The 21,922-nt window shown below is 44.7% G+C and overlaps 1 protein-coding gene and 4 non-coding genes across 5 annotated transcripts; all 5 read left to right on the forward strand.

The window, feature by feature from the left end:
* The first annotated feature begins 4,702 nt into the window (after window positions 1-4,702).
* LOC133342872 (large ribosomal subunit protein eL21-like) lies at window positions 4,703-21,695 on the forward strand. Its single transcript, XM_061552230.1, has 6 exons — window positions 4,703-4,787; window positions 7,396-7,467; window positions 8,290-8,351; window positions 11,640-11,752; window positions 15,225-15,375; window positions 21,525-21,695. Exons 2-6 carry the CDS (start codon window positions 7,401-7,403, stop codon window positions 21,612-21,614), a joined length of 483 nt encoding a protein of 160 aa, XP_061408214.1. The 5' UTR covers window positions 4,703-4,787; window positions 7,396-7,400; the 3' UTR covers window positions 21,615-21,695.
* LOC133343126 (small nucleolar RNA SNORA26) lies at window positions 6,891-7,013 on the forward strand. The gene has a single exon (XR_009755218.1). It is a non-coding gene; the product is annotated as a small nucleolar RNA SNORA26 (small nucleolar RNA).
* LOC133343127 (small nucleolar RNA SNORA26) lies at window positions 8,056-8,178 on the forward strand. Its single transcript, XR_009755219.1, has one exon. It is a non-coding gene; the product is annotated as a small nucleolar RNA SNORA26 (small nucleolar RNA).
* Window positions 11,079-11,201, forward strand: LOC133343128 (small nucleolar RNA SNORA26). The gene has a single exon (XR_009755220.1). It is a non-coding gene; the product is annotated as a small nucleolar RNA SNORA26 (small nucleolar RNA).
* On the forward strand, window positions 20,342-20,470 carry LOC133343125 (small nucleolar RNA SNORA26). The gene has a single exon (XR_009755217.1). It is a non-coding gene; the product is annotated as a small nucleolar RNA SNORA26 (small nucleolar RNA).
* Window positions 21,696-21,922: the final 227 nt, after the last annotated feature.

The following is a 21,922-nucleotide window of genomic DNA, read 5'->3' on the forward strand; positions in this document are numbered from 1 at the left end:
ATGAAGCGTGTAATCCGTACTCGTTACCGCCGCCTTGTGTGATTCTTCTGTATTCGTTAATTCCACTTGGTCTACGGTACGATAAACACGTCAAGACGTAAATCGGGATATTTCTGTGCTTAGTGCTTTTTAATTATTTAAATATATATACGTTTGATGTTGGACAAGATGTGTCTTCAACTTGTTGATAAAAATCCTGAATTATCAACAAAATGTCGATTACCCCTTATCAGTGCCGACCTTATGGCAAACCAATTCAGACCTGATTGGTCACCGCGTGTCCTTATACATCTCAACGTTCATCATATTACAAAGTCCCATCACAAGGGAGAAACACAAACAAATCGAAATAAAAATGTTTGCCCCTATTGAAACGGCTTTACGCCGTATAGACCTGCACACTAAATTTGCCTGTACGTGAATACGGGCTAAACCGTATGGGTGGACACGTATGCTTATGTAATATATCCTCAATGATCCAAAACATACTGAATCATGTTCTTAAAGTTAAGAGTATTGCATTCGTTTCAATAATTAAAGTAATTTATAAATCAGGTTTTAGCATTGGCAATATAAAGTAATTTATGTTTGACAATAGAGGACACTAAACTTGATTTCAAGCTTTCGTGACTGCAGCAATCCATACACATCAAATCAAGAAGTATTAAACATTCACTTTTCAAACAACATCACTCAAAGGTTTGAATCGAGGATTTAACTAGGTTCTTCACTATAGTAATTCATTGTCTTAGCCATGTCACAACAAACTGCATAAAAAAATCTACATAATTAAATTTGTACTTAATTTGGCTTAACTTCATGACTGAAAAATTAAAATATTAGATTGACTATCATGCAACGAATATCACTCATATGCAAAGACATTTGGAAAGTGCTTCCCCATACTCTGTGGACCAGAGGTAAAATGAAAGGGCGCTCTGAGGTAGCCCATTGATATCCACTTCCGTAGGAAGTTATCTAACACGAAGCGTTGTACTTCTCTATGAGAGATTCAAATGTTTACCTCGTCTAATGAAACGGCCAAACAGAAAGAAAACCAGGAAAAAGCCCCACTGAGACTGAGTGACCTTTTTTTCAAATGGAGCCTTGGGTTATATAGAGCCTAAAGAATATGAATAAAAGTTATCTGCGACCATATACTGGTAGGAACCTCCTGGTTACACCAGCCCACAGGGGATTATTGTGTCCGTCGTGCAGGGAGGGGCTGGGCGGGGAGGGAGGGGCTGGGTGGGGAGGGGAGGGTGGGGAGGGGCTGGATGGGGAGGGTGGGGCTGGGTGGGGAGGGGAGGGTGGGGAGGGGCTGGGTGGGGAGGGTGGGGCTGGATGGGGAGGGGAGGGTGGGGAGGGGCTGGGTGGGAGGGTGGGGCTGGGTAGGGAGGGGCTGGTCACCCCGTGGTGCCCTTATAAAACTCAACGTTTAACCTACTCACGCCGGCTTGTGCCCGCCCTCACAGTCGGGGATATTTGCGGAATACACCACGCCGCCGTTGACCCCGGCCATTGACCGAGCAACCCAACGTTCCTACCAGCTCCCTCCGCAGCAAGAATGTGTTTTCTCCACGCTGGTCAGTACGGGCTGATGAAGGGAAGGTGGGCGCCCAGGACCAGTTCACTCACCAACTGATGTTAGCTGGGGCCGGAGATGAAACTCAGAAGTCACCAGGTGCAGCGTGCTAACCACATGTGTCCGTCTCGCAACGCCAGGACATGCGCTCCTGAGAAACAGCGCGTAAGTCGAATCGCGCTGTATGAAACCCATTTTTCCCATAGACATGCATGTTATGAGGGGGTGTGTTACCGAAGAAAATAATTAGTATAATTTCATTATTTTAGCCCCAGATGTACAAAATACGTATATATGTAATACTTAGTAATAATAACATTACAAATATACGTTAAAAAATTTTTATTAACAAATATTAATTAACATGGAAATGATTGCTATTTATAAATATTATTTAATAAGGATTAACTACAGGGATTCTTGAACGCTTCCATGGGCTGCTTTGACTTAGATTCAAGGTGGCTACGCCCAGCCCGTGACAATGGGTGCTGACATGACGTGGTCACGCCATCAGGTTGAGATTTTAGTTGGTTAACCTACGATATATATTTAAAACATCGACATTTTACAATTTTCCAGTTTTTTTTCTTGAGTGTGCGTAACTCAGAAACCCATAGCGTAAGTGTGCAGTATGTCCATAAAAGATGAATCGCGTAGTTGGCTAAGCTACATAAATGACGTCACGCGATTTTGGACGATTTTTGACCCCCCCCCCTTCGTCACACGGCGTCACAAAAAGTCAGACCCCCCCCCTCAAATATGACGTCACAAAGCTCTGCCCCCCCCAATAAAACATGCTTCAAATCGCTTTAAACTATTGTCATTGTAGTGCGTATTTAATGTGCCGCTGCACTCTGATGTTGTAGGAGAAAACATTTATTAAAACGTATATTTAATTAACTAGAACGTTTTGATTAAAAGCTGTCGTGACTGCAGGGATTCATATTCTTGGTTCTTTCGGTAAAGTCACGTAGAAGGGAAATAATTAAAATATTAAAAATATAAAACACTTAAAATTCTCACGACGTTTCGACTGCAACATAAGCAGCAATCATCATCAAGTGTGAAAACCCCAGCAAGAAAATTTTCACACCCGGTGATGATTGCTTGTGTTGCAGTCGAAACGTCGTGAGAATTTATATTGTTTTATATTTTTATTATTTTATACTTTTATTATTTTATTATTTTTCTTCTACGTGACTTTACCGAAAGAACCAAGAATATAAGTAGAACGTGTTGTCTATATTTATTTAAAGTTGCGCATTTTGATGTGATGTCACATTTCTCACCCCCCCTCGTCACAAATGTCTGACCCCCCCCCCCCCCCAGGTGCGTGACGTCATTTATGGACGGCCTCTAATGAAAATTCCACATTCCTATGACTGGGCGAGTTAATCCATAGGAAAACCATTATTAACTTCTCAAAAGTTGGCATGCATTTTTTTTTATCAACACCAGACGGATAAGTCGTCATCTGGTTGGAACTTGACGTAGGGACTTTACAATCGTGACTGGGCTACTTTACTATTTGCTTCTTTCTACTTTAACTGAATTAAAGTACTGCACTGCTGTATATGGTGAGGCTTCGTTGGCAATTGTGCACAAGCACTATACCGTCACAATAAAATTAACATGTGGAAAAACTGCATTTAAATAAAATAAAGTATACACGGGGAGACGTTTCAGGCAATGGACCTCCTTCATGTGTATAGTTTTCTGTGCTTATTTTACGTGGATGTGCTATGAAGACGGGCCATCACCCGAAACGTTGTCGCATTAATTTATTTTTACACTTACGAATGCGTTGCGGTTTGTGTTTTAGGCTAATAAATGTACCGAAAAGTACTTTCGTTGCATGGGCAGACTGAGCCCTCTGCAGCCATATTACGTCGGGATGGAGAGCATTGATAAGGTTCGATACCTGTGCAGTCTTCTAAAATAGTTTATTTCAAAGTAAAAATTGTTAATTCATGGTTTTCGGTAAAGTCACGTAGAATGGAAATAATAAAATAAAACATAATAAAATAAAAATCTCTTGACGTTTATTGTTTTATTATTATTTTATTATTTCCATTCTACGTTACTTTACCGAAAGAACCAAGAAGATGAATCCCTGCAGTCACGAAAGCTTAAATCGAAATTGTTAATTTGTACAGTGATTCGCTTGCCTTTCCTATACTATGTACTCCTATCGTGTTTTTATATTTTGATTGTGGTAACTTTCTCACACGCCCCTACTGGACATGTGTGATAAAGAGCTTTATAGGTCATCGGATTCCTCCAGTATGAATATTCTGATTATGCGTTTTTTTATAATTTATTGTTGCAACTTTCTAACACGCACCCTATTGGACATCTGCGCAAAAACGCTTCATAGCTCATCGGATTCCTCCAGACTAAATACAGATTCTGAAATAAAGATTCTGATTGTGTTTCTGTATTATTCGTTGCTGTAACGTTCTGACCCGCGCCCTACTGGAGACACCTGGGCTTTTATAGCTCATCGGGATTCCTCCGGTACACATCAAATAAAAAGTTATGATTATAGATTTGAAGCTTTCGCAGAGGTCGCAACCGGGTAGCCGATACCCGTACCCTACCCGATACCCGGCTACCCGTACCCGGCCGGGTACGGGTAGCCGGGTACCCGTTTGCGACCCTGGTGCGGCCGGGTACGGATAAGGAATCACAACCCGTTTGCGACCTCTGAGCTTTCGTGACTGCAAGGATTCATACTCTTAGGTTTTTTCGGTAAAGTCACGTCGGTAAAAAAGAATAATTTAATTAAAATTTAGTAATTTTTCATTTTAAACCTACGTGACTTTACCGAAAAAACCTAAGAGTTATAAAAAGTTATAACTGAATTCTATCTCCCTCCACGTGTTTCTCCCCTCTCGCTTGAGATGGCTTCACGTGGCTCCACAACGATTGGTCGAACTCGAGCCACGTGGGAGGGGCGTGGCGTGGAAAGGGGAGGGGCGGCGGGGGCATCCTGACATACGTATTATAATTCCCAACACGGATAAGTAGTCCGAGCTCGCTAAACCAATGAGCTGCCCGCGTCGGGCCCCGTCACGCGCGCGGCTCCGACCAATCAGCAGGGCGCGCGGTGCTCGTGCGCAGTGGGAAATACAATCGCGCGCCCCTCCCCCTCCCTCTTCCCCCTCGCCTCCATCTTGCGGCTGAGCGAGAGGCGACGCAGGTCCGTGTCTGAGCCGCGCGTTTCGGTCGTCTTCATCGCGTTAACCTTCACCGCTTCCTCTCGGAATGAACGTCTGTGCCCCGCGGAGTCCCGCGATGGAGAGCTGACGCGGCTCGGCGCTTGCTGTTTGGTGTAAATGTTTAATGGGAGTAGTCTGGGCCCGTTGCGGGCGCCGCGGCCTGTTCTAGCCTAGCGCCATGTGGCCATCGTGTGGTGTCTGGTAAAGTGTTTTGTTTAATTGGCTTAATTCTATCTGCGCGCGATTTTTGTCTGCATGTTTGATGCGTAATTTGTGTCGTGATTGGTGCAAACTTGGTTGTAAAAGTCGTAAAGCTGTGTTTGTACGGTCTTGCGTTGTCGATGGGCTTTCACGTGGTGACTAAATAGCCGGCACTGTCGTAATGATAAAGTGAATGATCACTTTATCATAATGATAAAGTGAATGATCACTTTATCATTATTGAATATCACTTGTAACGGTGTTTTAACTATACGTGTATTTGTAGTTTCATGTTTGCAGTAGTCTCGCGTTAATAGAATAGTAATGCTCTGTAACGTGGTCATTGAACTGTTATCAGCTCGGTAAAGCATCCATTTTATACTTCACATCGCTACTAATTTTTAAAAATCAATTATTACCTTACTCAATATTGGTTGTATAATTAAAACTGATCACAAAATAAGCGTTGGGTAGTTCTGTGGAGATATGGCTGGTTCCCGCCATAGTGGATTTTACACATGGGCTTAATCATATAAATGTTACTATATTAATACATGCTTATGCGGAGTGTATTTTATTAACGTGTTACATTAACTTAGTGTACATTTTTTTTGTATTCCTGCTCGTTATCCTTTCTTAGTCCCCACTATGAATGTGGAGTTTCCTCCAATGGTTCATACACGTGGTTTTAGTTTCTCTAACCATCGAGACACATTTTAATACGTACGTAATGTGTTACCTGCAGTTACGTGAACTATTACAACATGTAAATAGATCACGTTTAATGTTTTGTTGGCGTTTGCCATTCTGTAGAGTTTTTAGTCCCCGCCATAGGAATGTGGAGTTTGCAGCAGCGGCTTTGAGTCCACTGTCCGAAATGAGCGCCACGTAGCGCTCATCTGCTTGATGAGAGGGAGACTTTTAAAGCAATATATTTCCTTACGACCATGGCAAAGTAATGTAGTCCTGGGCTTCAGCGGTGAGTCTGTGCACTGCTCCGTCTAATGGTAGGAGATGGCGTCTACCATTTTCTTTGGGTTGCAGACTGCCTAGTACAGGGGTCGGCAACCAAAATAACAAGAAGAGCCATTTCTTTCCAATTCGGTACAAAATTCAGTATTTCAAGAGCCGCAATGCATCTGAGTACATACACTCACGTACATATCGTCAAGAAGCAGCCCGTAAAGAGCCGCATGCGGCTCCGGAGCCGTAGGTTGCCGACCCCTGGCCTAGTACATGAATGTTAGTACATAGTGGGACAGTTTAACACGTAGGCTTTCGCGATCAATATCCATAGTATCGTTTTTTTGGGGTTGAATCGCGTAAATAGAAATGTCGTTAAACTCGCCACCACCCAACACGGCCAATTAGTAAGGTTTGTCACGTTAACGAAACATGCCAATTAGTTACTAGGACAGTACACCGGTGTGGTGTAGAGTAAACCCATAACATTTGCAATTCGAATACTCGAGCGTAAGTGTGGATTTACACTGCTGTACTAGTATTTAATTGGCATGTTTTATTTACGCAACGAACCTTACTAATTGGCCGTGTTGGGTGGTGGCGGGTTTAACGACACATTTCTATTTACGCGATCTAACCCAACAACCTGTATGGACATTTAGACACTTTACGCCGAAATGATGTAGTGCTGTCTGTCTTATTATGTCTGGGCCATATTGTGACACTTTCTTACCCAGGAAAGCTTAACTTAGTCAACTTTTTCAGGAGGGTATTGGCACATTTTTACAGTAGGGGTGGTTATGCATAATCCCATTGAGTAATTTGCAGATATTTCAACTTATTAAAGTGTAACTTTGTACTGTACTTAAGCGGGGTCAATGCTGAGTTGGTAATGACGAATCAGCCCCTCCTATATTAAATTGCCTATCGGTCTTTAAGTGTCTGTGTGGCTACAAAGGACGGGGCAAAGCAAAGTCCTTTTAAAAACCCAGAGTGGGAGAGGATTTACAACTTCCCTTTGGATCCTGTCTGAGGAAACAACTTGTGTGCTAGTCCTGGGTTTGAATCATTCTGCTCACCAGTGCAGCGATGGGGCTTTATTTGCTGTGATCCCAAAGCCAGATTTACCTTTGACTGTTTCAGGCCCTGTGCGACTTTCCACGTATGAACAAATTGGTATATTTGGCCAATTGTCGCATTGTTTTTATCGCTATGGGAGGAAAACTGAGAATCCATGTTTAACGGGGGGAAGAATAAAAAAAAACGCCACGCAGGAAAAGGGGGTGCCTAAGTCGGGAATCTGGCCGAGGCTCAGGTGTTAACAACTATTGCCACCCCTGCAGGCATTAGACTAGCACCTGTACTTTAATGAGTGACCGTGAATTACAGTCGTTTTATTATCCTAAGCTTGTGTTCTCTCTGCAGGAAACATGGGCAAGACACATGGCAAGCGCCGGGGGACCCGGTACATGTTTGCCAGGTCCTTCCGCAAGCATGGTACGCATCCTTAACCAATGTTTAGCCGTTTGTCCCACGTACACACAATACAGGAAACTTGTACTTAATGTATCCTGCGTTGTCCTGCAGGATTGTAGATAATGAAATGGACAGTTGTATTTTTTTACGACAAATTAACGTCTTTAGTCCCATCAGCCTATGGGCCCTCTAAACCAATGTTTATAAACCAGTAGAGAGTTCCACTTATCAAATGCTGCTGGGAATATTGGTCCCTAATGTAGACGGACACATTTTATATGTGAGTTGTGAAGCATTCGGGTCTGGTTAATTAACAATACATCGGTTAACTCCACTTACATTTAATGTTTGTTTAGACAGGAGCTGAGCAGCTGCATGCAGTTTTATGCTATTGCGACCACAATTCTAAAATAATGTCCTTGAAATGTTACTGTGGCGTTAAAAACAAGTGTGAAAGAAATTGGTTATTGTAATGCACCATTTATTTTTATATAGATTATTGTAATCTATAATGTGTGTCTGACGATGCCGATTAAAAGTTTCATTTGTATATACTACAGCGGTGTTGGTGCTTTGTGGTTAATGACGATCAGCCCATCCTTTATTAAATTGCCTATCGGTCTTTAAGTGTCTGTGTGGCTTCAAAGGAGGGGGCAGAGCAAAGTCCTTTTAAAAACCCAGAGTGGGAGAGGATTTACAACTTCCCTTTGGATCCTGTCTGAGGAAACAGCTTGTGTGTGTGAACTCTATGCTTGATGGTCATTCTTCTGCTACCACTGTAGGAGGTGGCCGTTATATTTGCTGTGCTTGTAAGTTTACGTTGTGCTTTTTTGACCATTTCAGGCCCTATCCCACTTTCAACGTATATGAAAATCTACAAGAAGGGGGACATAGTTGACATCAAGGTGAGGCTTCTCCCATCGTTGGCTGTGGAGTGTGTAAACCATAACATTGTTCTTCTGTGATGTTTGGTGGTAATGGAGGTGATGCATGAATATGAAGTGCATATGCTGATGTGGCTTTTAAAGGAGATGATGCTAATACAATTGACGTCATCACATCTATCTCTCGAAGGAACGAAACAGGAGGATTTCTCCACAAATCTGGCTTTCCGCCTGATGATGCTCGTTATTTCCTGGCGAAATGTCGTACTCAGATTGTAAATGTTGTGGATTTGCTCTCCAACACACCGGTGTGCTGGACTAGTAACGAATTGGCATCTTCTGTTTACGTGACAAACCTTACAAATTGGCTGTGTCGGGTGGTGACGGGTTTAACGACACATTTATATGTACGCGATCTAACCAAAAAAATCCTATCTTATGGAGATGTTGCTTGTTTGTGAAAATAATTAATGGTAACTTACCACAATAATCATCAATGGAACAACCGGTGATGACTAAGCTTGAGTTTTCAGATTTCCCAAATCAAAATATTACGTAAGCCTAGTTTTTAAATCGGTGCACATTTCTTATACCATTTATTTCGTGTCACGTCAGTTGGCTTTCATAGCAACTGTGGCATTGGACTTGTATGACGTGGTGTAATTTTGCTCGACAACAAAGAGTGGATGATGTGAAGCTCAACTAGCCAGCCTATAATCCCTAATGCCCGTGACTCGACACATCCTTTGCGTTTACTTATCTTGCTGGACAGGCAGGACCAAATATCTACCTTTCCCACACAGCCTAGTGGCTGTGGATTTTTAATGGTAATCAGCTTGTTGGCTTAAAAAAAATGTTGGTGAGCTGATTAATTCTCTTTAAAGGCTGAGAGCCATAGAGAAGGGTAAGATAATAACCCAGAGCGTAGGAATATTCAGTTTTATCAACGTTACAGGTGTTTGAGTATTATAATTTTCATTCCATTTGGATCAAATTTGCCAATTAAAGGCATCTCATTGCGGACAATTTCCAGGAAACGCTGATTCGTATGCAAACATTACCAGGTTATTATTAGACCTGGATTACTCGGCCAATTAAAATAGTGTCTGCCAACATTTATACACTCACGGCCATGCAACATTGGTTTCAAGAGTATTTTCCTGCTGGTTCTGAGGACGTGTTTTTTAGGGGTTATCTTTTTATTATTACAAAATTAAGGTTTTATTGAAAGGTTATTTCTTATAAAGAGTGGTGGCAAAGTGAGGCTGCTCTGCACGTTTGAGTGCTTCCGTGAGGGTATTGAGGTTTTTCCGTTCGTTTGTGCAGCATGCATTTGTTTGACGGTGCATTTAGTTTGATTTTATTTTACTAGGTAAGGCCCCCGCTGAACTATATAGCTCTTTTTTTTCAAAATCGACCTGGCCACAAACGGTAGCTCAACGAAGTGGGTTATGTGGAAATTTATAGCAGCCAAATACTCTAAACTTGTGTTTTAAACGTGGAGGGAAAAACCGGAAGACCCGGACAAAAATCCACGCAACCACGGGGAGAGAACACGTGCACTAAAAATATACAGCAGGCGTCAAGGTTGGGATCGAACCCACGACCTGTAAACCAGGCGCGGTAGTTAACATCTCGCCACCCAGCGCCCATGTTTGGCCAACGTACGAAGACATAACAGATAAAGTTATGGGTCTGCATTGGTAATGGTGCACGAGTATAGAGCAAAATTAACTTTGCCATTGCCTAACATTCACGGATTAAAAGTGCCACAGTTAAAATACTTGGCTTGCCATCAGAAGATTGCAAGCAGAAATCTTACTGTAAGTCATCTCAGTCCTCCATTCCTCCCAAGGACCATTTCGTTGAAGTTCCATAAAGGAGGCGCTACAGCAGGAATCTAAAGTGGCCAGTAACTGAGAGTACAAATGGTTGTCAAACAGACAATCCGCAACGTTTCTTGAATTGAGCATGGTTCCATTAACTTGTCAAAGAACAATCAGAGGTAGTTCCAGTGTGAGGGAAGTAGGGTCGATGGGCTACAAAATAGTGGTTGAACGCAGTATGGGTGAGCAAAAACAGTTAATTTTGACTGGCGATTCCTCGACATTGGTGGTGGCGTAAAGGTCTTGACGTTTGTGGGAACATTGGCCGTGGTAGTGGCATTAAAAGAGTGAGAAACAAACGGCGCAGAAGCATCAATCCGCTAAACTCCCTCGCATTCAATTTTGACCTAAAACTTTCGGTGACTGCAGGAATTCATATTCTTTGGTTCACTCGGTAAAGTCACGTAGATAGAAAAATAATAATGCAAAATAAAGGGAATAAAAAAAATTTATGAAAATGAAATTATCCCTGAAACAGTCTACTGGGAATTAAGTGGTGGCGCAGTGGGTAATCGAAGTGCAATATTGATCCGGCAACCTCCAATTCGATTCCCAGCCACAGCTCACGTCAGTGGTGAGTGTTACCCGAAGGTTCCTGCCCACCCTTCGCCCAACCCGCGCTGACCAGTGTGGTAGTGTGGTCGTAACAATCGCCGAAATGATGCATCATCATTAACAACATCGCTCCCTTAGACACTGGTGTCATTGATTGGATGTGTAGTGAGTTGCAGCACGTTCAAAGTGTTAAGACGCGAACCTTTCCGTAGCAGAAAATTTCATGGTGCTGATTGAATTGTGGCTTATGAGAGCACGATTGGTGCATTGCATGCAGTTAATGACGATCAGCCCATCCTTTATTAAATTGCCTATCGGTCTTTAAGTGTCTGTGTGGCTACAAAGGAGGGGGCAGAGCAAAGTCCTTTTAAAAACCCAGAGTGGGAGAGGCTTTACAACTTCCCTTTGGATCCTGTCTGAGGAAACAACTTGTATGCGAGTCCTGGACTTCGTCATTCTTCTGCTGCCAGTGTAGGGTGGTGTTTTATTTGCTCTTGAAGCCAAATTCAGAGTTTGATTCCCGGCCAAGGCTAATACCATATGGCGAGTCTTATCCGACATTGCCCTTCACCAATGAACATGGAACAGCGTGGTAAAGTATGGTCCAATAACCCTTGTGACGTGGGGTGCCCTTCATCCATGCAGCAGTGAATTGACAAAGGGTGGTATCGACCAAATCCATTTTTGTGCTACTTTATTATCTTTCATAGTATTCTCTTAAAAGACGATGATACTTTCCACAGCGGTGCAGTGTTAAAATTGAAACCATGCTGCGGAATGCTTGAGAACTCCAAATGGACGACTCCCGGGGCTCTGCACGAATCCCCCTTGACCACGTGTGTGCGTGCGCGCTGTGGCTGCGCTACAGGGAACAGGCACGGTGCAGCAGGGCATGCCGCACAAGTGCTACCACGGCAAGACGGGCCGCGTGTTCAACATTACGCAGCACGCGGTCGGAGTCATCGTCAACAAGCAGGTCAAGTACGTCCTTGCCGAACTCGTCTCGCCCGGACCCCTCTTCCTTCCCCTCGCCTGGTTCTTGCCGCCCTCCTCTCGCTGGTTGATGAGCGCGGTGCCGAGTTGCGTCGTGTAAACGTGCATTGTGCACTGTGTGAAGAGTGCTCAAAGTCACACGCAGCAGGGTTTACCCCCCGAAGGAGACTTGGGGCTGTGGAGTTACCGGTGGGTGGAGTTGCTGAAGGTTTCTGTCATTCCATCGGAGAGCCAATATTTATATAGGAGATATCGGGCTTAAAATAAATTTGGAAATTTCAAGAACGGTATTTTCTGTTGAAATACACACTTCGTTGTTTTGAAATGATGGATATATTTCACTCTAATTTCAAGACTTGTCGGCACAATATGTCCAATAAAAGTCTCGTGTTTGTTGTCCTTAGGAGATTTAACTTAAAGCTCACAGCTCAGAGTAATGATAGACTCCATCTAAGAGTGAAGGTCATACATCTACGGCAGAAAACACAATTGTGACCATAAGATCAATCATCCCATCTCTTGTATCTAACTGGTTATCATCATCTGCCATGTATAATGCACCCAGCCTCGTTTTAGTGACCATCAACTCTAACGCCTCTACTTGTTTAACTTGTAGTCAAGTGTTCAGATTTCACACCCCCACCCCCTTTCACTTTGCCACATAAATCCACCATATTTAACGTGGCCATTAAAAGGGGAAGAGGAAAGTCCTTCTATAAACCCAGTGCCGAGGAGGAAACCGCCTCGCTCTGGATCCTGTCTGAGGAGACATATGCAGCTCGGGCGATAAAAGCGACGATACTCTGAAAGAATAGGGAATCTCGTAGGAGTCATTCAACCGAGAGGGCTGTCAGTGGAACGCTTTGAGTAACCTGGCCGTTCAGCGATGCAAATTGAGTTTAGCAGGCAGATGTTGAAACTTTGTAGACATCAAGGAATGCTATGACCTCTAAATTGTTGAAATCCCTAGGTTATTTTTAAAAAGGTGATAGGTCAGTGCGTCTTTTACGATTCGTTTCACAATCAGAAGTTCAGTGTCAATCCTCAAACAGCTATGAAAAATCTACATTGGCATGCAAGGGACTGTATTTAATTTGGCTTTTTTTATTCACCTTAGGGGGATTACATATCTAAACTGTGCCACCAGCTCTGACAAAAAGACGGCAAATCAGTGGGGAGCTCTTCCCCCCCCCCCCCCGCGGTGTTGCTTTATCACTGACAGTGCCACTTGCTGTAGTGACATTACTCCTGATGCTCCTGGCTGATTTTAAAGCCCTTTTGTCTCACGAAAGAATGTTCACGATAATGTTGGGACATCCCGGGGTAAACGGATATGATGTATGTAGCTACAAGATAAGAGCTGTTTTGTGGATTGCGTTTGTTCAACAGTATCAACTTAAAACATCCTGAGAACTGTAACATCAGAAATTTGTGGGACTTTGAAGAACGGTGTGCGATTCCAAGGCTGGAAGATGCATCACCTCCGATAACATTTTCCATTTTGTTGCGCTTTGATGGGATGTTTGTGTCAGCGCCTGGATGTGTGTGTGTGGTTAGCGCTACGCTGCGTTACAAATCCGGCGACCCGAGCTAGATTCCCGCTCACGGCCAACACCACCAGTGACGATTATCTGAACCGGTCCTGGGCCTCCCCTAGGTCGACTCAGCCTCAAATAAGTACCTGGTGCGGTGTGTAAACATTGCGACTAAGGAGACAAAGGTGGTCGGGCGTGGTGCTGGCCACCCACTCCCTCGTGTGCCGTGCCGGCCTTCATAGGTGCTACTCGCTAACAGCACTTGCCTCAACAGTCTGTCCAGGCTGTGTGTGTGGTTTAGTTGTATTTCTTTGTCGTCGTTGTGTTCTGTTTTGGGTGCTGTCCGTGCTGATAATCTCAACCCCCCACCCTCCACCATTGCATTTAGCAGACCCTGCTGTTGGATAAGCTCACAGTTTGCCAATTCACGTGAAAGCAATCGGATTATCCACAATTACTGAAATCACCTCATTTCTCCTTGAAACGCCAGCCCCCCCCCCCGGGCTGAATGCCCCTCTGGGTTCTGCTTGGATTGGCTCCTCTCGGTCAAAGCACTTTATATACAACTGATTAGCCTTTATTTAACCAGGTCATGGCCCACAGCCTACTTTAGACTCATCTCTACTCGTATCTTTTGTTGTCTGTGTTTAAAGAGCTTTGCTGGAATGCTACGGTTACACTTTCAGGGTGGTATTCTGTTAGAACATAAAAATAGGTAACTAAAAATTGGCTCAGAATGTTTAATGAGTGGACGATGACACAAGCATACACTGGGCTGCTCTTTCACCTGAGGTCACTGTCTCAAATATTATTTTTTGGTAGTTTACACGAAATTTCCGCACTAGGCTGCCCCCTAATGGCAGCATTGTGACCGTATGGATGATGGTTGAAAATGTACCTACATCTTTTTGTTGCATTTGAATACACAACCGAGGGCGGAAGGGATTTTATGGCAAGATAAAAGTGGCGTAGGTTAAAAGAAAACAAATAAATTAGATTACGACGTTTCGGAGGCAACACAAAGACGGAAGCTTGTGTTGCCTCCGAAACGTCGTGATTTAATTTATTTGTTTTCTAATTTATTTGTTTTCTTTTCACCTACGTGACTTTACCGAAAAATCCAAAGAGTGTGGATCTTTGCAGTCACGAAAACGTCAAATCTAGAAGATAAAAGTGCTGTTGCAAATCGAATGTGGAATGAATCCCGTCTTATACGTGATGTGGAAGAGGAGGTTGCGGTAATAATATGGGACTTTTTTGACAGTATTAGAATATAACAATAAGTTTTACCCTTTCTGGAAATAAAACGGGTGTCAAGATGTTAAAACGCCAAACGGAATCCTTATTCAAGGATTGTTTTTTGTTTGCATGTTCACCACAAATACGTGTGGTTAATGCAGACACGATTCCTTGAATAAGGATCCCGTTTGGTGTTTTAACATCTTGACACAACTGTTTTATTGCCAGAAAGGGGTAAAACTTATTGTTAAAAGAGGTTGCGGTAGTTGGAGCACGTGCAGGGTGAACGGCAGCTTATCAACGCAGCCATCGGTGGCACCCAGAGGTCACGAACCAGGCGGATGACCTAAAGCCAGATGGTGGTGATGATGATGAGACCAAGAGTCGTCTTGGAAGGATCCGTTGACTTGAGTGGAACACCAAATGGCAACAGTGGGTAGCTGTTGGAACAAGGCTTGGAGATCAGGTAGTTGTGACAATGCATCAGCGGTGTGTGATCTGGCCGAAGGAAAGGAAGCGATGGCTGTGGTTCTGTCGGCACCATTTCGCCGTGATAATCTTTCCTGCCCACCCACGATGACTCCTATGGTTCTCCTGTATTTGTTTTTGTCCACCCACCACTGAACGACCTTGTAACCGTTACATCGCATTTGTCCCGCCCCCACCGTGTGCCCGCTGTTGCGCAGGGGCAAGGTCCTAGCCAAGCGAATCAACGTGCGCATTGAGCACGTGAAGCACTCGAAGAGCCGCGACAGCTTCCTCAAGCGCGTCAAGGAGAACGAGCTGAAGAAGGATAAGGCGAAGCTGGCGGGCGAGTGGGTGACCCTGAAACGCCAGGTAACGTGCCAGGGTCGTGGCGGTCAAACGTGCGTCTGCTGTGCGTTCCCCTCGCCCTGGTATGCAGGAGGACGTGGGTTCGATGCAGGAGGACCTGGGTTCGATGCAGGAGGACGTGGGTTCGATCCCCGACCCCTGATGTGCCTGCTGTAGATTTGGCGTTTGCTTGTCTCTCTCGACGTGGTTGCGTGGGTTTTTCTGCGGGTCCTCTGGTGGTTATTTCCTCCATATTGAGAATGAACATCACGCGTTTATAGAGTATTTGCCTGTTGCTGTAAATTTCCATGTGCTAAGCCGCTTGGTTGAGCTCTCATTTGTGATGGAAAATAAGTTAATAACTCAGTGGGTTTTACCTGTTAAGATAAAAAAAAGTTTTGTTTTATGTCCACGTAACAATGGGCCGCTTCGTTGAAAAAAAAATAGTTGAATAACACGTTCAGTATATTGTGTCGCGCCAAGAAGCCCTTGCGACGACGGAAGGTGCACAAATTATTATTTTATAATTTTACCAGGTAAGGCCGACTGCGCTATCTAGTGCTTTTTCAGAAGCGGCCTGGCCACATGATCGCTTAACGAAGTGGCTCTTCACGTGGAAATGTATCGCAGCCAAAGACTCTAAAACACGCAAACTTCAAATACACAGATGTCAGGGTCTGGATCGAACCCATGAGCTGCATACCAGTCGAGGGAATTAACATCTCACCACCGTGGCGAGATGTTAGAAACGCAGCGTTGTCTGGGGAAAAATAGTACCCTCTAGTTCCAGATGAGTGCAGCTAAGATGGTTGCACCGACGGATAAATATTGTTTATGGGCTGTTTCAAAGTGGTAGACTTAGTCAAATGGAAGTTGGCTGTAGATTCTCCACCTTTGCCTTAATAATACAATTTATAGATCAGCACATGGTATTGGACCATTGTTATAGCAGAAGGCTATTACGAAGGTGCTTTCTTTCACAGACAGTCTTCCATTAGGGGGCAATCTTGCTATGTGGTTTTACCCTGCGAGGCAATCTGCAGGCAAAATTTCGATCGCAATGCCAGCTTGCGTGGTGGGCCTAATCCTTCTCGAATGACCTCACGGTATATTTAACGTCCACTGTGAAGCCAAACTGCGCCTAGTTTGGTTAGTCTACCCGTGTGCAGTATACCGGCGAGCGAACTGGGCTGGCTCCACTTCGCTGGCTCCACTTGGCACTGGACGTTGTTGGGACCTTTTGCAAATCAAACCTCGGGGGGAGAGCTCCCCCCCCTGCCCCCTTCGTTTTAACCGCGGCTGCTGCCTCGGTTCGTCCACTGGCCCCGAGGTTGAGTCTGCGCGGTTGCCGTGTGCCTTCCCTTTGAGCTTGGCTGCCGTGTAATTACGGGAGGCAGCGCGGATTACAAGCGGATTAGCGCCAGCCCACAAGCCGCCATGGCTCGTCGGAGGGCATTGAATGTGCCCCTTGGCTTACGAGGCTGCAGTGGCAGCTGGTAGTGTCGTCTCATCCAATTATTACAGTGAGGTGTGTTTACGTGTCGGGTAATTTTCGTTATATTTAAAAAAAAAATTTCTGGTAAACTTGAGTGCGCGCATTGCACATGTACCCGGCGGGGCGCGCGATCGCCGTTAACTGTTCTCAACTCAATCCGTTAATTTCCTGTTTCGGGGATTGACTCTGGCTGTCAACTTTCCTGGAGTCGATTTAAATAAGCGCCATTTGGTGGGGATATCAGAACGGTTGTCACATGGGGAGAGACTGGCTGCCACCATAGGAATGTGGAATTTGCACAAACTCTTTCAGGGCTCCCTCATCAAGATGAGGCTGCATTGCAATGCTTGTGCTTGGTAAGACCCTTGGTCACATTTCCAGACTGGTGTTAAGTTTAAAATCCACACACCGACAGAGGGGCACGCGTGCAGTTCGTGCATTTTGTCAATCCTCGAGTGACTCTCGCTTCTGCTGAGTGGGAGGTCGCCGCCCCTCCTCAGCTGGCTCCAGTGTCTGCAGCTGCCTGTCCCCCTACGGCTGTCCACCCATGCAGCTCCCTGCTGCTGTTGAGGCCCAGGCTAACGGGCCTTGCTTTCAAGCAATGCTTGGTGGACTGCCCTCCCCGGCTTGTTGCAAATCCCTCCTCTGCCCCCCCCCCCATCTTGGTTTCACTTGTCAATCTGTGCAGTGTGTCACCCTCTTTAATTAACTCTGCTTTTCATCTCGGTCGTGCATACTCCCTACTTCCCTCCTACCACCTTGCACGGTCTGGCTTCTCCCTTGAGCCAAACACTAATTTGGCAGAACTGTAGTAATGCTGTACGAAAAAATCTATTCCGCTGCCTGATGGCTTTATGCAGTGCGCCTCGCAACGAAACCTATATATTATGCATTGGCTTGCATTCTTAACTGCCTGGTTTCCACAGCCATATCAACGTGGACGTTCCACCATGGCTGTCGGTGAAGATGAGCAATGCCTCGTGCCCTTTTGAGCGAGGGAGGCAATTCGATTTTTTGTCAAAGGCACTTTGATTTGATATGTCCTTGTGATTGTAGCATTTATTGTGTTTGCATTGAGGTTTTGGTGTGAAAAGTGGGACAGCTTATATTCTGATGTCAAACCCCACTTTCATCTTGATGCGAGGCCTCTCCTTTCAGAGTTCAATTGAATGTGCCCCTCCGCCGCGCATTCTCTTACCAGAAAGTTTTCCATAAACTGTGATCGGATGCCATATATTTTGGTGCGGCAGAGGAAGAAACAATAACATTTGTAGGTTTACATTTACTGGTTGGTGTCACGGCGCGGCCGCTGAATTAATAAAGAGCTGCACCGGTGGGGCCTTGGTGTCAAAAAGTTGGCAGGCAGTAGCTTGTTTTTACCGGGTAATAAAAAGCGTGCACATTTGAACGTTTTCAAATGTAACATACAGTTAAACAAAATATACAAACAACGCCAATTACATTTTAGTTTTTCCATTTTTAACCCGCCTGGGACAGCAGGCTGCTTTATAATGACAGAAGAAAGTTAATAATAGCATCTAAACTACTTTTAAAATAAATGCAAGCTCCAATTTGCCAATGAAGGCATGGAAAAAAGTGGTGTGGTGCGTTTAAGAGTTAATGCTTCCCTGTAGATGTAGGCTGTTTGCAGAAGCCCGTTATGGCAGGCTTGAAGGGATATATCTCGCAAACTGCCTCAATTGAATTATAATTTAATCCACTATTTTCATGTTTGAGGTTCAGTGCAGCTTTCGGCTGAGCCGTGCATATTTTAAGGGACTTAAGTTTGGTTTGCATGAATTATTGACCGAACATGCGTAAAAAAAACGGCGCAAACTCAAACAAATCTTTGGCGGTGTTTATCTTCGTTGGTGGTCCTAAGACTGTGGAGAAGATTTAATTTCCATAAGGCAGTGATGAGTCTGTCCACAGGGCAAGCCACAAGTTTACTTTTCAAAAAGTGGTATTTAATTTATCCCAACAGAGGGGAAAAAGGGATGTATTGATAACACCCGATCAGAATTTGAACTCTGCATCATTAAAATTGAGAGTTCAAGCGCTCTGATCACAGTTGGCCAGACATTCGTTTAGTTAGCGAGTTTCATTACAGACACAGCATGGGATGTCAAGTGTCCCTTGCAAGATTGAGCCGTGGCTGTTCTGTTTTGCAGAGGTGTTCTGGTTTAGCCGCTACTCGCCGAGATGTAATGACGCTTCCCAGAAGATGAACGTTAAAACGCGCATGAATCCGCAGACCCCGCAAAGCGGTTGCGGTCTTAACAGCGTGTCTGAATCGGTGTTGTGGCACGTAGCGAACTTTGCTCTTGACTGCAATTCTAGTTTCTACTGTACTGGTGATCAGTTTAACTTGGGGAGGGAGGCTCCGTTGAGTTGGCTCCCAACACAGCGCTCGGTAGGAGGGGGGGGAATCTGTACGTGGGCCAGTGCGGAGAAGGAAAGACGTCCGAATGAAACCTCCCGGAGCTTGATAACTCTTGTGCTTTTGCGTGGAGGAAAAGTTGCCAAAGTTGTTCTACAGTGGGGAAAATATATTTTGGTGTTGCCCTGATTGCGACCGACATCGTAAAACAAGGCACATTGTGGAAGTGGCCTGGTGTCTCGGGGGCTAATAAAGTTCTGGAATCATTGAGCTGGCTCCACCAAGGAAACCTGGGTTCAATCCCAGGCAGCCATCTGTTACAAAGCGTTGCTTCTCAAGTGTAGCGGCTGGGTGGTCTCAGTCCTGTCACCAGTGACTGCACATGAAGTAAATAAATGTTGTTTCATTTAATGCGGCCAAACCAAGTTCAGTTGTATTTAAAGGCAATGACTACATCAATATCGGGGTGTATGAGACGATGCACCACGTGGTGTTTGGTATGTAGCGATGGGAAGGCGTCTCACCGTGGGCGATCTGCTTTTTCAAGACTTCTAAATGTGGATGTTTTAATGCAATTCTGGGAGAGCTGTTACATTATGATAGCGAGGAGGCGTGGAGAAGCAAAAGCTAAAAACCTTAAAGAAAACCATTATTTAAAATTGTTCTTATATTGGAGCGTGTACAAGTGTGCGTGCAGCGTAACACTAATCTTGGTATTCTTGGTCCTTTCGGTAAAGTCACGTAGAAGGGAAATAATAAAATAATAATATAAACCTATAAAATTCTCAGGACTTTTCAACTGCAACACAAGCAATCATCATCGGGTGTGAAATCCGAAAGAACCAAGAATATGAATCCCTGCAGTCACGAAAGTTTTAAATCAAAAAATAATCTTGGTGTCGATCTTGAGCTGTCAAGCAAGCTACCAAAGTGGCAGTGCAGTAGTGCATGCAAGATATGAACACGTTGTGATAGGTGCAGCCGTAGCAAAGATTTAATTTAAAAAATGAAACCTTCAGAATAGTTTACTTGTGTGCAGTGGTGGCGCATTCATGAGGCAAGTGTTGGTACTGCTCTGCATTTGGAATGCATCTGCATTTGAAACCCCCTTTCACGTTTCCATTTTAGATTTATTTCATATCTAAAGTGGGTTATCAAACGGGGGGTAAAGAAAGATTCCTTATAAAACCTAGAGTCGAAGGGTTCTAACTGCCCGACTCTGGATCCTGTCTAAGGAAACAGCGGTGACCCGTTGGAGCTGCGCGTGGCTTTCGACACGTTTGGGGAGGGAAAAAACAAACCACGGCGTTATGTACGCGTGCAGCCAGACTGCAGATTTGTGCCGCGTTCACGTGGCAAAGATCGCTCAGTCGCGTTGAGTCGCGTCGCTTAAAATGCAGCAAGAACAAAACTAACCGGCCAACCACAATGCGGCTTTTGAAGCGTCAACGAAGCTTTGGACGCTCGATGTGCCCCAAGCCAACACGATTGACAGACTCGAATGATTATTTGTGTCCCAGTTGGCAGGTTTAAATGGCTGCAGTGGTCTTTTGGTCTTTCGGGAAAGTCGTGTAGATAAAAAAAGAATAGATCGCGACGTTTTGATCGCAACACAGGCAATCGTCTTCAGGTGGCTGTCGTAGTTGAGCTTCATTGGCTTGCTTCATCGATGCATTCAAACTTGACTCGCAGACTTGCATCAATCTGCTGCCCGCCAATGTTAGGAATTGCTTCCACCGACGCAGTCTGCTATGGGCTCCCCAGGAATAACATCTCCCCCCCCCTCTACCGTTGACTTTGGCTCTATAAAATAAATATGGTCACCGCCGTGTCTTCTGTATAGCATCTTGAGATGCAGTCACATTTTAGACGTGATATGTAATACGAAATTGTTATTGTAGGTGATAGATTGCATATTTTTAGAGTGTGTGTGCGCGTACCCTGCCTGGTGGTGATGCGTGGTTATAGACTCTTAAAGTTGCAAGTTCAAACACGGACCTGGTGGTTTGCTGTGCCCGTATTCCAGGAGATTCCTAAGCGCACAGTGCTACAGACATGTTGAGTCAAGTGGATGTCTTAAACAACGTGACGTTGCAGTGCTCGCTATGAGTTCCAGATGGATGTTACTTATCTTGACGTGAACGTGACGCTACAATGTTAATTGGCGCTTGGCAGAAAAAAAACCTCGCTTATAATTTAAAATAACAAAGTTTCTCTTGGAACGACATGTGCTTGACTGCCTTTGCGTGTTATTTCTGCACGTGACCCTCACCCCCCCCCCCCCCCCACCGTCTGCAGCCAGCCCAGCCTCGTGTGGCTCACTTTGTCAGCACCAAGAACAACACGCCGGAGTTGCTGGAGCCCATTCCCTACGAGTTCATGGCGTAAAGGGGAGTGGAGAGAAGACTCCATCCCACCCCTCTCCTCTCTCTCTGCCTGTCCCTGTCAATAAAGAATGGTCGAACCGTACCGCGCCCCGAACGAGTGCCGTGGCTTTGTCGGCGCCGAGTGTGCATGGGTGGTTGTGTGCGTCGAGCTCCTAGTGTTACGTGCGTGTGGTTTGGTTAAAATGTACATTGTGGAAGAAAGTTATAAGATTTACAGCTTTCCACATATAACAACTTATATATATAACTGTTACGCTTTGTGTTGTAAACAAACAGGAAATTTGGCGCGCGGAAGAGGAAATCGGCTGC

Source organism: Lethenteron reissneri, chromosome 16 (assembly GCF_015708825.2).
Source record: "Lethenteron reissneri isolate LAM-NWPU_2019-01 chromosome 16, ASM1570882v1, whole genome shotgun sequence".
Taxonomy (NCBI): domain Eukaryota; kingdom Metazoa; phylum Chordata; class Hyperoartia; order Petromyzontiformes; family Petromyzontidae; genus Lethenteron; species Lethenteron reissneri.

Coding starts and splice junctions, on each gene's coding strand:
- LOC133342872 (XM_061552230.1), top strand. CDS start 7,401: ATGGGCAAGACACATGGCAAGCGCCGGGGGACCCGGTACATGTTTGCC. Junction 7,468..8,289: donor CAGGTCCTTCCGCAAGCATG/GTACGCATCCTT, acceptor TGACCATTTCAG/GCCCTATCCCACTTTCAACG. Junction 15,376..21,524: donor GGGTGACCCTGAAACGCCAG/GTAACGTGCCAG, acceptor CACCGTCTGCAG/CCAGCCCAGCCTCGTGTGGC.